Below are 15,439 nucleotides of genomic sequence, written 5' to 3'. Positions count from 1 at the left end.
GGTGGATTCATGTTGATGTGTGGCAGAATCAATACAATATTGTAAAGTAAAAAAAAAATTTTTTTTAATAAAAAAAATTAATTTTTGTATTTGTTGTATGGATCTGATTTTCTTTAATGAATCCCCCTGTACCATTTCTGATATGAAATTGCTTTCCCAATCAGCTTTTTCCCTAAGAGGGCAGGATGAATTTTATAGTTTTGGTGAGAAACCCATCTATTTCAGGAATGTAAATTGTAGTATGACCATATTTTCACCATTGCCTAGGCAATGAATATAAGATGTTGAAAAGCAACACTCCCTACAAGTCACTGATCGAAAAATATATACGCAAACTTAAGATTATCTATCACTTCTGATGGGGACAAGTGGTATGATGAGAAAGAAAGCAAGCATAAAGGAGAGTACAGTATTCTATTTTTCATGTGCTTTGGGTAAGACTGGCAAACATGGTGACACATCAATCATAACCTCTAGTAAGAATGGGAGGGAGATGCAAAAGTATGTGTGTAAGTGTGTACCCAGCAGACAGAATGGCAAGGACTCAAATAAATGACATCAGAACTGAAAGAGGAGATGTTACAAGTGAAACTGAAATGGAGGAGAGCCTTATGGTCTTCACCTTCACCTTGTGTTCCACCTGTCTTCTGTGTGTAGAAAAACTTCAGCTGGAGAAGAACTTAGAGCAGTGAGAAAATGCAGAAACAAAGGAAACCAGTCCAACAGACTAAATAATAGGGGTTTAGTCATTAAGCAGAATCAGTCAAGGACCTTTAGTTCCTTCTCAAGATTTAGATTAAAAAAAAAAAAAGATTTGTAGATAATATTCTGAGCTGTATCCTGTGAGTTGTCTTATAGATACTGAAACCCTCATCAGGTGAAAGAAGTTAACTACATGAGGACCAGACTGTAGCCATGACCTAAAAGCTGCCACAATTCCAAGAACTGGCCTCAAGGACAGGGGAACAGACTGACCCTGGAAATGAAGATTAACTGAGCAATATTTTAAGAAAACATGAAACATCTTTACCTATCAGCCTGGGAAAAAGACTGGGATTAAGAACTGTTATGATGGTTGAGGTTGGAACTTTTAAACTAGTAGCAAAGAAAGTACTCTAATTTTGCTAGCATAAACATAAAGTATTAACAACCCAAAAAGAGCTATAAATATCACAAGTACAGATATTCTTTGGGCTTCCCAGGTGGTGCTAGATTGCAAAGAATCCACCGGCCAAAGCAGAAGACACCAGAGATGTGACTTTGATCCCTGGGTCGATTCCCTGGAGAAGGAAATGACAACATGGACAGAGGAGCTTGGTGGGCTATAGTCCATGAAGTCGCAAAATAGTCAGACACAACTGAACACACACACACTGCCTCACTGATATGCTTTACCCCAGGGATACTCAGTCTCAGGGCTATTAATTTTCTGAACCAGATCATTCTCTTTTATGCTCTGTCTTGTAGATTGAAAGATGTTTACAGCATCCATGGTCTCCATCTTCCTTCCTCTAGGTTGACAGTCAAAAATGTCCCAGAACATTGTTCAGTGTGTCCCCAGGGGGAAAATCACCCCTGATAGGAGTCAATGTGAATTTAACAACTTCAACATCTTTTTCTAGCACTGACATAATAGTAATTTCATGATAAAGACTGTGAAATATGGTCAAAGATGTAAGTAGCATTGCTGCACTGTAAATTTTATGTGACTACTATAATAGATACATTAATTAATTTATCAAGCAAATAAATAGATACAGTAATCTATTGCCTCTGGCTTGAATTGAATTGGCTTCCATTCTCTCTGACCTTATGCGTAGTCAGCTGGGTTGTTTGACTCACATGGATGGGAACTCTGAGAGGATGGTCTCCAACAGGGACATTTGAATTCTCCCTTGGATGGTTGGTGATGGAGACAAAACAGCAGGAATGAGTAAAGCTACAGCCCCCAACCAGAATTAGGACTCCAAATAAAGAGGGAAAAGGACCCTTCCAGCCCAAGTTTACACTTGCTGAGAAACTGCAAATGTGGATATATTTATAACTCCCTATATCTGCTAATTAGGCATGTTTCTCTCTGTTATTTCAAGCTCTAAACCTCATAATTCCCCTGGAAAACTGTTAAGGAAGGAAGGAAAATTTCCTTAATGATTCTCAATTAACAGGAGAGCAGGGTAGAAGTCAAGTGAATCCATTTCTGTTCTCTGTTTTTCACTCCTCCATGAAGTAGCCTCCCTTTCAGATATCTAAATCTCCTAGCACCTTATCTCAACTCTGAGTTAGAGTTTTCTCCAAATCTAAGACTGAGGAACCTGTCTGGATCAGGTCTCTTGCATCTTCAAATCACTGACCTGTGGTGGAGGCACAGGCCCTGAATCCTATGAACATTTCTATTCTCCTTTCAACAAAGAGTGTGTGTTGGGGGCGGGGGGCGGGGACTGAGCTCTTTTGGTAATAAAGGTTGGGCATGAAGTACATTGTCTTCATTACACGTGGGATTTTTATACTTACATCTGTAGTTCATAGGGATTTTATACTTACATCTGTAGTTCAGAGATGTCATTTTAGTTCATTATAAAACACTTGTGAATGATGAGAGATACATTTAATTATTTATTTATTTATTTATTTTACTAAAACCTGAGCTTAGTACCGAATATGGATTGTTTGATTGAGTATTTACAATCATCTCATCTATGAGGAAGTACATTTTAAGAACTTTATTCTCCCCTGCAGAAATGGGGCTTGAAGGTCTTTAGTGAACTGGGCAATGTTATCATCTGAGTATGTGATGGCTCTTGATTGTAAATCCATCAGGATACTTCTAGTTTTCAAACTAGACCAGTGGTTCTCAACTAGAAATGTTTTCCCGTTGAATGTCAGATAAAGTCTGAAATGATGCTGCTAAACATCTAAAATCCATGGGAAAGAACCCCCAGAATAACATCTGTCACATTACAGTTGACCCCCTTCAACCATTTTGTTCACCCACTCCAGTTCACTCATCCTCTGATAACCAACAAGCTTTTCTCTGTATCTACGAGTTTTTTGTTTGTTTGTTTGTTTTAAATTCCATACATAAGTGCAATCATATAAGTGAAACCATACAGTATCTGTCTTTCTCTGCCTGACTTATTTCATGTGGCATAATACTCATGAGGTCCATCCATGTTGTCTCAAATGGCAATGGCTCCTTTTTCATAGCTGAGTAGTATTTCCTTGTGTGAGTGCATGTAGTATTTCACTGTGTGTATCTCATATATATTTTTATCCATTAATGTATTGATAGATAAGTAGCTTCCATATCTTGCCTATGGTAAATAAAGTTGCAATGAACATAGGGATGTATACATCTTTTCAAATACATTTTTATTTTCTTCCAATAAAATACTCAAAGTGGACTATGTGGGTCTACTTACATTTTTTTTTTTTTTTTGAGTGATATCCATAGTTTTTATAGTGGCTGCACTTATATATGATGAATTCCCCAAAACAGAGGATGAGGGTCTCCTTTGCTGTACATCCTCATCAGTACTTGTGATTTCTTGTCTTTTTGATAGTAGCTATTCTAACACACAGCTTCCCTGGTGGCTCAGCTGGTAAAGAATCTGCCTGCAATGCCAGGGATCTGGGTTTGATTCCTGGGTTGGGAAGATCCTCTAGAGAAGGGAAAGGCTACCCACTGTAGTAGCAGTAGTAGTAGCAGTAGTGGTAGATTCTAACACATCTGAGGTGATATCTCATTGTGGTTTTGATTTGTATTTCTCTAATAAATAGTGATGTTGAAACATCATTTTGTATCACTGTTTCCTTCTGTATATTCTTTTAGAAAACTATTTAAATCATGTGCCCTTCTTATTATCAGGCTTACTTAAATCAACTGATAATTATAATAGTTTATTTTATGTTGCTAACAGTCTAAATTTGAATGTTTTCCTAAAACTCTATATTTTCAATTGCTCCCATGTTGTGTGTTTTCAGTGTCACATTTTACATGTCTTATTTTGTATGTTTTTAACTAATTGTTTTAGTTGCCATTATTTCTACTACTTATCTATAACTTTCATACTAGTTTATTGGTAAGTAATCCATTACTTTTATTATGTATTTACTTTTACCATTGAGATCTATACTTTCATATGTTTGTTGCCATAGTTGTTGTTAATATTGATCTTTCTTTTCAGCTTAAAGAAGTCCCTTTACCATTTCTTGTTAGGACTGCCTAGTGATGATGAACTCTTCAAGTTTTTACTTATCTCTAAAATTCTTTTGACTCTTCAATTCTGAATAAAAACATTGCTGGGTAGAGTATTTTTAGTTTTATGCTTCTTTCTTTTTTTTCTCTCCTTTTCACCTCTTTGAGTATATCATGTGACTCCCTTTAGTTCAGTTCAGTTCAGTCGTTCAGTTGTGTCCGACTCTTTGCGACCCTATGAATCCCAGCATGCCAGGTCTCCCTGTCCATCACCAACTCCTGGAGTTCACTCAAACTCATGTCCATCGAGTCGGTGATGCTATCCAGCCCTCTCATCCTCTGTCGTCCTCTTTTCCTCCTGCCCCCAATCCCTCCCAGCATCAGAGACTTTTCCAATGAGTCAACTCTTCGCATGAGGTGGCCAAAGTACTGGAGTTTCAGCTTTAGCATCATTCCTTCCAAAGAAATGCCAGGATTGATCTTTAGAATGGAGTGGTTGGATCTTCTTGCATTCCCAGAGACTCTCAAGAGTCTTCTCCAACAGCACAGTTCAAAAGCATCAATTCTTTGGTGCTCAGCCTTCTTCACAGTCCAAATGTCACATCCATACATGACCACAGGAAAAACCATAGCCTTGACTAGTCAGACCTTTGTTGGCAAAGTAATATCCCTGCTTTTTAATAGGCTATCTAGGTTGGTCATAACTTTCCTTCCAAGAAGTAAGTGTCTTTTAATTTCATGGCTGCAGTCACCATCTGCAGTGATTTTGGAGCCCCAAAAAATAAAGTCTGGCACTGTTTCCACTGTTCCCCCATCTATTTCCCATGAAGTGATGGGACCAGATGCCATGATCTTAGTCTTTTGAATGTTGAGCTTTAAGCCAACTTTTTCACTCTCCTCTTTCACTTTCCTCAAGAGGCTTTTTAGTTCCTCTTCACTTTCTGCCATAAGGGTGGGGCCATCTGCATATCTGAAGTTATTGATATTTCCCCTGGGCAATCTTGATTCCAGCTTGTGCTTCCTCCAGCCCAGCATTTCTCATGATGTACTCTGCATAGAAGTTAAATTAGCAGGGTGACAATATACAGCCTTGACGTACTGTACTCCTTTTTCTATTTGGAACCAGTCTGTTGTTCCATGTCCAGTTCCAACTGTTGCTTCCTGACCTGCATACAGGTTTCTCAAGAGGCAGATCAGGTGGTCTGGTACTCCCATCACTTTCAGAATTTTCCGCAGTTTATTGTGATCCACACAGTCAAAGGCTTTGGCATAGTCAATAAAGCAGAAGTAGATGTTTTCCTGGAACTCCCTTCCTTTTCCATGACCCAGCAGATGTCAGCAATTTGATCTCTGGTTCCTCTGCCTTTTCTAAAACCAGCTTGAACATCTGGAAGTTCACAGTTCACGTATTGCTGAAGCCTGGCTTGGAGAATTTTGAGCATTACTTTACTAGCGTGTGAGATGAGTACAATTGTGCAGTAGTTTGAGCATTCTTTGGCATTGCCTTTCTTTGGGATTGAAAACTGCCCTTTTCCAGTCCTGTGGCCACTGCTGAGTTTTCCAAATTTGCTGGCATATTGAGTGCAGCACTTTCCCAGCATCATCTTTCAGGATTTTAAATAGCTCCACTGGAATTCCATCACCTCCACTAGCTTTGTTCGTAATGATGCTTTCTAAGGCCCACTTGACTTCACATTCCAGGATTTCTGGCACTAGGTGAGTGATCACACCATCATAATTTTCTTGGTCATAACTCCCTTATGGCCTGCAAAATTTCTTTTGAGAAATCTGTTAATACACTAGGAGTGCCCTCGTATGTAGTAAGTTGCCTTTCCCTTGGTGCTTTTAAAATTCTATGCTAAGTTTTTTTTGTTTTAATCATAATGTGTCTTGCTCTTGATCTATTTGAGTTGTTTCACAGTCTCTCAACATCTCTAGGCTAGAATAATTTCCAGCAATTATTCCTTTAAATAAGTTTTCTGTCTCCCTCTCTCTCTTATTGTTCTGGGATCCATGTAATGCACATATCATTCCAATTGATGTTGCTTCAGGTATGTCCTAAACTGTCTTCATTTTATTTTTTCTCTTCCTTTTTAGCTGTCCTGTTTGGCTGAGTTCCACTACCCTGTCTTCCGAGTTGCTGATCTGTTCTTATGTATCATTTGGTCTGCTGTTAAACCTCTCTAGTGTATTTTTTAGTTCAGTTATTTTGTCCTTCAGTTCTGTGACTTCTATTTGGTGCCAGTTTTTGAGGTGGTTCCAAGCAAGCCCTATATGTGCCAAAGGGAGGGACCACTATCAATACATGGTTTCAGACTAGTTGGAAGATAGATTGTCAGGTGGCAATTATTTAAATATTACAATTATTTACAGTTCTGTGGGTACACGATGGAAACCCCTGCTGGCCTACTGATGAAGCACAGTAGGTGTTCTCTTGACTAGTTGCAAAAATTGGAGATCCAGATGAGTGTATAAACTCCTTCTGGGGGGTACCTGTGAGATACATTGAGGCCAAAGAAGAGCACTGAGATGCCATCCCCCAGCTTTGTCTCATATCTATAGCCTTTAGATATGAAACATGCAACTCAGGCTAAAGCTCCAGCACAAGTGAATAGGCCTTTTTCAAGGAAGACTTGGAAAAGTGTTTCAGGCAACTTTGTATGTTGTGCCTTGAGGGTGGTAGCCTGCTCAGAACTGTTTCTCTGACTATTTCAGTCCTGTGGCCCTCCAAACAGTGGTTGCCTGGCCACAAGTGCTGGGTGCTTGAGAGGCATCTCTTGTGTGTATTGTGTTCGTCTGATGGACACAATGGGCTGTAGGGGAGTCTAGGTCTGGTGTGAGTGAACCAGCAATACGGGGGAGGGGGTAGGAACATAGGGCAAGCTCACATGAATCAGGGCCATGGATAAGTGCATAGCAGTAGTAGTGTTAGTCATTCAATCATGCCCAACTCTTTACAAACCCATAGACTGTAGCCTGCCAGGCTCCTGTCCATGGGATGCTCCAGGCAAGAAATACTGGAGTGGGTTACCATTCCCTTCTCCAGGGGATCTTCCCCACTCAGGTATCGAACATAAGTCTCCTGCATTGCAGGAAAATTCTTTACCATCTGAGCCACCACGGAAGCCTGGATGAGCACATGAGTGAGTGAAAGTTGCTCAATCATGTCCAACTCTTTGCGACCCCATGGACTGTACAGTCCATGGAATTCTCCAGGCCAGAATACTGGAGTGGGTAGCCTTTCCCTTCTCCAGGGAATCTTCCCAACCCAGGGATCAAACCCAGGTCTCCCACATTGCAGGCGGATTCTTTACCAGATGAGCCACAAGGGAAGCCCAAGAATACTGGAGTGGGTAGCCTATGCCTTCTCCAGGGAATCTTCCCGACCCAGGAATCGAACTGGGGTCTCCTGTATTGCAGGCAGATGAGCACATGAGAGGGGCAAATTCTCTAGTGTCAGTTAGGCTGCCAGGGATTCTAGATCAGGGCAAGAGTTTAGCTGCATCAGGGCCTAGAAAGGCCAAAAGTGCAAGAGAAGCATTCTGGCTTCATTTAGGCTGCAGGAGAATCAGGTTAATCCCACTGGCTGCAGTGGGGATGTGAGTAGCCTTGGTGAGTAATCCTTATAAGGGTACAGGGTCATGGGAGAGCCCATAGTTGAGGAAAGCCCACTGGACATAGCAGGGGCATGGGATAGTGTGGGTGTGGGGCAAACCCTCCACTTCCATGTGGCAAGGAGAATGCAAGTTCCCAGAAAGCTTGTTGGCCTCAAGAGGGGAAGGGAACACATGGTTGTTGGGCATTCTTGTGGACACTTAGAAGATTGAGCTCATGTAATAGTGGCACACACTAATGACAACACTAACAAGGTGGATTGAGAACAAAAAATGATCACTTCCAATGTCCCTGTTCTCAGAGAAAATATCAATAAGCCCCTGCACCCTAAGCAGAAGCCTTAATTAACTAATGAATCTTCTTTATATATGTTCTAGGTGCTTTTTAAAACTGCTGCTTTTATGCTGCTCCTGGGGTAAGTGAATCTGCACATGAGCTGTGTAAGAACAGACTTTCCCTTCCATACTGACTTTGGGGTTTCCTGGAAAGAAGCACCAATGATTTCCAATGCCATGCTTTTTGGTGACTTGAGACCTTTTGGTGTAGGTCCCAAGAATGGGCATGCTTGATGCCAGGTATAAACCCATTGTCCATCAAGGAAAATATCTGTAAGCATGAGATCCTGCCCACCTGTAGGTCACCAATGGCAGGGGTGGGGTTTTTGAAGAGACCACTTCTCTGCTTCTCCTACGATCTTGATGAAGCCTTATTAGCTTTGTTATGGAGAAGATGTTCCCATAGTTTTCAGGTTTACTTTGGAAAAAAATTGACCCATACATAATTGGAGATTTGGTGCATCTGTGGTTTGAGGTGAGTGAGTGTAGGATCTTCCTATTCTGCCACCTTGAACCACAACCCCAGAATTTGACATTAGTCCCTGGGAGTAATTGAACTTCTGACATCTAGAACTGTAAAAGCATATATTTGTTTCTTTTTTTTTTTTTTCAGGAAACTGAAGTTGGAATTTTTTTTATATAATAGCAATAGGAAACTGTTATAGACATTTATTCTATATAATGTAGTTGCAATGTATGTATGCTCAGTTGTGTCCGATTCTGCCACCCATGGACTGTAGCCTGCCAGGTTCCTCTGTCCATGGAATTCTCCAGGCAAGAATACTGGAGTGGATTGCCATTTCCTCCTCCAGAGTATCTTCCCAACCCAGGGATCAAACTCAAGTCTCTTGTACCTCCTACTTTGACAGGCAGATTCTTTGCCCCTAGGGCTACTTGGGAAGACTCTAAATTTTTTTAAAATTTATTTTAATTGGAGGCTAATTACTTTACAACATTGTGTGGTTTTTGCCATACATTCACATGAACCAGCCATGGATGTACATGTGTTCCCCATTGACTTTCCATTCATTACTTGGCCTACTGTGAGTAATAAGAACATTTTATGATAAAAACTCACACCAAGGAGAAACAAATTTTTAATCAATATGAAGATATTCTGGCCTATTAGTGAATTCCTCATTGCATAAATCTAAATGTTGTCTATAATGACATTGAACTTAAGAAAGGAAAAGTAATCCATTTTTTGATATTTGGCAAAACTAATACAATTATGTAAAGTTTAAAAATAAAATAAAATTAAAAAAAAAAAGAAAATGGAGTCACCCATTTTACTTTAAATTTTTGGCCTATACATCAATATTTTTAATATCATGTTAATTTAAATATTCATTACTTTCATTTCTGTTCTCTCCAACTTTCTCTCAAGCTTCTTTTCAACATAAAAGATGGAATCATAATTGTGTTTTTGTGTTTATATGTATTTGTATGATTGTGCTTATTTTAAAGAAAGATGTATGCAAACACACACACTGTCACATTACCTTTGAAACATTTTCTTTGCATAAAAATGAATTTCCACATGTTTCATTTATTTCTCAGGGTATCCATATGAACTTATATTTAATATTCCAAATTGAATTTATAAATAAGGAATTGAGCCTCAGTAAGCTTAAAATTTTCACAATTATATAACAAAGCATTTAAAGCTATGTGCACTGTTGAATTACACATAAATGGAAATATGCAATGTGTTCTCTTATTTTTTTGTGTAAGTCCTTTAATTCACCAAATTGTACACTTTATTTTTTTACTGGGCTGAAAAGTCACTTTTTTTTTTTATTCTTTTTTTTTTAATTCTTTTTTTTTTCTTTTTAAACTTTACAAAATTGTATTAGTTTTGCCAAATATCAAAATGGATTTGCCACAGGTATACATGTGTTCCCCATCCTGAACCCTCCTCCCTCCTCCCTCCCCATACCATCCCTCTGGGTCGTCCCAGTACACTAGCCCCAAGCATCCAGTATCATGCATTGAACCTGGACTGGCGACTCGTTTCATACATGATATTTTACATGTTTCAATGCCATTCTCCCAAATCTTCCCACCCTCTCCCTCTCCCACAGAGTCCATAAGACTGTTCTATACATCAGTGTCTCTTTTGCTGTCTCGTACACAGGGTTATTGTTACCATCTTTCTAAATTCCATATATATGTGTTAGTATATATACATTTTATTGTGTGTAATTATACTCTGATAATTTAATTAAATGGTGGTCCGTGGCTAGGGGCTGGTCTAGAACATAGGCAGTAGTTTCTCCCTTAACAGGGAGGAAGAAATGTCTTCTAAATGGGAAGAAAGCCAAGCCTCATTTAGGGATGTAGAAACAGTTATTAAATTTAAGTAATTCACATGATAAACTCATTTTTTTTTTTTTGCAAATAGAAGTTTATCCTAGATAAAGAAATACAGAAAGCTCATCATACATTGATCGAAGACAGAAAAGCACCACAGACTTACTAACATCATGGATGAGGCTTAGAAACTTAATGTAGAGACTGACAACAGACTACACCTTTATAAGGAGCACAAATAAGTCAGTACAACTCCATAGCAAATAAGTTCATCTAAAAAAAAGGTAATAAGGTATCTCAACTTGACATAAAATAGCTTGTTATGCAGGATTATTAACTGATAAAATAATTCAAATAAACAGAGCTGAGGGCAATTATAACTTGAAGCTTTTAATTTTTGGCATATGTTCTGACATTTGAAGAGAACATCCATGGTCATTCTGTTATTCAATTTATTTCAGACAACTGTAGTAATAAGTGACTACCTTGAGATTACCTTCTAGGTCACAAGGAGAGGTGGACAGATATGCATGTTTGTGCAGAAACACTGGTGGCCCTGAATCACATGACTGGGCAAGATATCAAGCTGTCTTGCAGATCATCCTCTGATCATGAAGCATGAAGAGACTCCTAACCATGAAGAATATGGGAAATGGATGAACTGATATTGTTCATCCATCATCCCTTTTGTATTTATGACAAATCTCAGGAAATGGGGGGTTTTTGTAAAACAATAGGAGATATTATATTTGTAGGTAGCATTAACAGTTCAAGCAGAAAAAGGAAGATAACCAATCCTTCATCTCAATGAATGTGTCTCCTAACCTGTGGTCATCAATGTTTCATGCTTTAATAAATAAATGTAGAGCATGATAAAGAAATATTATGCATATTAACAAAATACTTGGTTTGACATTTTAGTTCCTCATTTTTATGGTTTTCTCTGACCCTAAGCTTTTATTGAGAGTAGTCTCAGTAGGGAGGTCCTAGATCCCCAAGCTGCAAGAGGAAATAAACTGCAAGTGGAAGATCTTTTTTTTTCTTTTCTCTTCTAATCCTGTGTTGCCATGGAGACACCTGGTTGCAACAGAACTTAACTTTATCTCAAACCTTGAGCTGACCAATGTGTTTTTCTCATGGAAATGTATTTCTTAAGCTACGTTAATGCACTAAGTATTTGTTTGGAAATCTGCCTTTCTTCAAGATTCATGTGAATTGTTTCATTGATATGAATAAAATAAAATAAAAATTCTGGGTGAGCCCAGGATGACTCACCTTGTGCGAATACTATCTCAAAGTGCATGTTGTAAATGAGGGGCCTGGTGCAACTCTCTCTGTTTCGAGGCTTTCCTTTCTCTAGTAGCTTGCTTATAGGTATACAACTCCTTGCTAAAAACTAGCAACGGGGCACTTTCTGTCCCCTTCTGATGTCTATGTCAGAAACTTTCTCTATCTCTTTTATACTTTAATAAAACTTTATTACAGAAAAAAAAAAAAAAAAACCAACTCTGAGTAATTAAGCCTTGTCTCTGGTCCCAGATTGAATTCAACTCCTCTGGAGGCCATGGATCCTGGCATTGTTCATGTCTGGTAGCAGCAACGTTTCATTATTAGGTCAATTTAATCCCACTTATCTTTCCATGTAGTCACAACTGGGAGATACATATTTGATAATTTTTACAGTGACTATGTTGGTATAGTCAAAGCTATAGTTTATCCAGTAGTCATGTATAGATGTGAGAGTTGGACCATAAAGAAGGCTGGATGCCAAAGGATTGATGCTTTTGAACTATGGTGCTGGAGAAGACTCTTGAGAGTTCCTTGGACAGCAAGAAGATCAAACCAGTCAACCGTAAAGGAAATCAACCCTGAATATTCTTTGGAAGGACTTGTGCTGAAGTTAATGTTCCAATATTTTGGCCACCTGACATGAAGAGCTGACTCATTGGAAAAGACCCTGATACTGGCCAGAGGAGAAGGGGGTGACAGAGAATGAAATGGTTAGATAGTATCGCTGACTCAATGGACATGAGTTTGAGCAAACTCCAGAAGATAGTGAAGGACAGGTAAGCCTGGCATGCTGCAGTCCATGGGGTCGCAGAGTTGGACACGACTTAGCAATTGAACAACAGCAACAACATTTTAGATATAACATAAAACCAAGAAAGCATTTATAAGTGACAGTAGCATATTTGCAATATAAGTGCATTACCATTAACCTTTTTTGATTGTAATAAAAGTGCTTAAAATTAAGTTTTTGATTTTTGAGTCATTTATTTCAAAGGCAATCATGTCAAATAAGCATACTGCTAGCTGCAGTATGACACAGCTACTAGATAAGCTCCCAGGACTTATCTAATAACATTCAAAAGAAATAAATATTTAGGAATACATTTTATCAAGGAGTTGAAAGACATATACACTAAAAACTGTTAGACACTGATAAGAGAAATTGAAGAAGACAAATAAATGAAAAGATTATCAAGTGTCCATGATTTAGAAGACTTAATATTATTAAAATATTCATACTACCCGAAGCATTCTACAGATCCATTGCAATCCCTATCAAAATTAAAGGTATTATTCACAATAAAGCTCAATAAAGTGAGTTACATAAATTGTGTAGAGGAGTTGAATTCATACAAATGGAAATTCCAGGAAACAGAGAAAAAGAGGAAGTTCTCCTTCTACAATCTGATAAAAAATAACAATTTCTGGCTCCCTTTATTTCAGTTCTGAAATCACATACTACTTCAGCCTCCAAACAGTTGGACCTTTTGTAGCTGCCATTTCAAGGATTCTTTCCAGAGCTCTCTTTATATCTTTGTTCCTCAGACTATAGATGAAGGGGTTCAGCATGGGTGTGATCACAGTGTACATCACTGAGGCTGTTGCACTTGAGTGTGAGCTTTGGGTAGCAGCAGAGCTAAGGTACACTCCTAGGCTTGTACAATAAAATAAGCAGACCATTGAAAGATGAGATGCACAGGTGGAAAATGCTTTATACTTCCCTTGAGCTGATGAGATTCCTCTTATGGAGGAAACTATCTTAGAATATGAATAAAGAATCCCAGTGAGGGTTAAAAAACCAAACATCCCAGCTGCAAAATAAAACAACATGTCATTAAAAAATGTGTCAGAACAGGCAAGTCGGACCATCTGATTAATTTCACAGAAAAAGTGGGGAATTTCCAAGTCTGTACAGAAGGACAGCTGCAATACCATCAAACTTTGTATCAAGGAATTCAGAGCACTCATCACCCAGGACACCAGCATGAGCAGTCCACAGAGCTGGGAGTTCATCATGACCGTGTAGTGCAGGGGATGGCAGATGGCCACAAAGCGGTCATAGGCCATCACAGTCAGGAGGAAGTCATCCAAACATACAAAAAGTATGAAAAAATACATCTGGATAATGCAGCCTTCATAGGTTATGGCTTTGTTCTGTGCCTGGATGTTCCACAGCATCTTTGGGATGGTGGTGGAGGTGAAGCATATGTCTACAAAGGACAAGTTGGAGAGGAAGAAGTACATGGGGGTGTGGAAGTGGGAGTCTGAGCTGACAGCCAGGATGATGAGCAGGTTTCCAAACACAGTGATCAGGTACATGGAGAGAAAAAGTCCAAATATGAGGGGCTGTATTTCTGGTTCCTCTGAAAATCCCAGAAGCAAAAATTCTGAAATTCTTGTTTTATTTCTTGCTTCCATATGCTGGCTGTGACTCTGAAGAGAGAAGCAAATAATATGATTAATATTCACATGAACTTACATTAGTCACATATTCTAAATGCTACTGTATATACTTTTCAGCCAATACATTAATTTTTATATTCATTGTATGGATCTGGCTTTCTTTTTTTTATAATTAAATTTATTTATTTTTGATTGAATGATAATTGCTTTACAATATTGTGTTGATTTCTGCCAAACATCACCATGGTATACCTACGTTCTCTCCCTCTTGAACCTCTCTCCCACTTCCCTCCCCATCCCACAACTCCAGGTTGTTACACAGTCCTGGTTTGGGATATTCTGTGTCACTTATGATATGGAATTTCTGTCCCAATCAGCTTTTTCTCTAACGGGACAAGAATTTTAAACTTTTAATGAGAAATTCTTCATAAATGTAAGGAATGTACAGCGAAGTCTGGCCACATTTTAGGCACTAACTAGACTATGAATAATGGATGCTGAAGCACACAAATCCTTGCAATTCATTGATAGAGAAAAAGTATATAAGGAAATAATAAAATTCTATACAACTTCAAATGCGGACTAAAGATATGACAAAATGGAAAACAAATATGAACGTGAGAGGGAATAGTGCATTCTATTTTTCATGAGTGTTGTGGCAAGACTGGCAAACAAGTTGACATTTGAACAGTGACTTCAAGTAAGAATAGGACAGATGCGCAAGGTTGTGTGTGGAAGTGTATGCCAGCAGCAGAATGGCCAGCACACTTATAAATACAAATCAGAAATGAAAGCAGTGTTGTTACAACTGATACCAGAGAAATACAAAGGATCATGAAAGACTACTGTGAGCAGTTATAGGGAACAAATTAGAAATTTAGAGATTTCCACTCCAAAGCAGCAGAATACACTTTCTTCTCAAGTGCACATGAAATATTCTCCAAGATAGATGACATCTATCAAGCCTCGGAAAATTTAAGAAAATTAAAATTATATCAAACACTTTTTCTGACCACAACTCTATGAGATCAGATATCAATCAGAGGAAAAAGAACTGTAAGAAAAATGCACGGCACCTAAACAACATGCTACTGAATAACCTAGAGATCACTAAAGAAATCAAAGAGGAAATTTAAAAAAATACATAGATTCAAATGACAGCAAAAACACAAAGACCCAAAACCTATAAGATGCACCAAAAGCAGTTCTAAGAAGGAAGTTTATAGTAATTCAATCACACCTCAAGAAACAAGAAAAGTTTTAAATAAACAATCTAAACTTACACCTA

At 38.4% G+C, this 15,439-nt stretch overlaps 1 protein-coding gene across 1 annotated transcript; it reads right to left on the bottom strand.

Annotated features, from left to right (window-relative positions):
- Positions 1-13,206: 13,206 nt before the first annotated feature.
- Positions 13,207-14,166, bottom strand: LOC139183965 (olfactory receptor-like protein OLF4). Its single transcript, XM_070792260.1, has one exon. The coding sequence runs from the start codon at positions 14,164-14,166 to the stop codon at positions 13,207-13,209; it is 960 nt and encodes a 319-aa protein (XP_070648361.1).
- Between the last annotated feature and the right edge of the window lie 1,273 nt (positions 14,167-15,439).

Source organism: Bos indicus, chromosome 7, assembly GCF_029378745.1.
Source record: "Bos indicus isolate NIAB-ARS_2022 breed Sahiwal x Tharparkar chromosome 7, NIAB-ARS_B.indTharparkar_mat_pri_1.0, whole genome shotgun sequence".
Taxonomy (NCBI): domain Eukaryota; kingdom Metazoa; phylum Chordata; class Mammalia; order Artiodactyla; family Bovidae; genus Bos; species Bos indicus.
This window is presented reverse-complemented; position numbering and strand designations above follow the sequence as displayed.

Bases quoted from the DNA above. Each gene is read 5' to 3' on its own strand.
- LOC139183965 (XM_070792260.1), bottom strand. From the start codon at position 14,166: ATGGAAGCAAGAAATAAAACAAGAATTTCAGAATTTTTGCTTCTGGGA.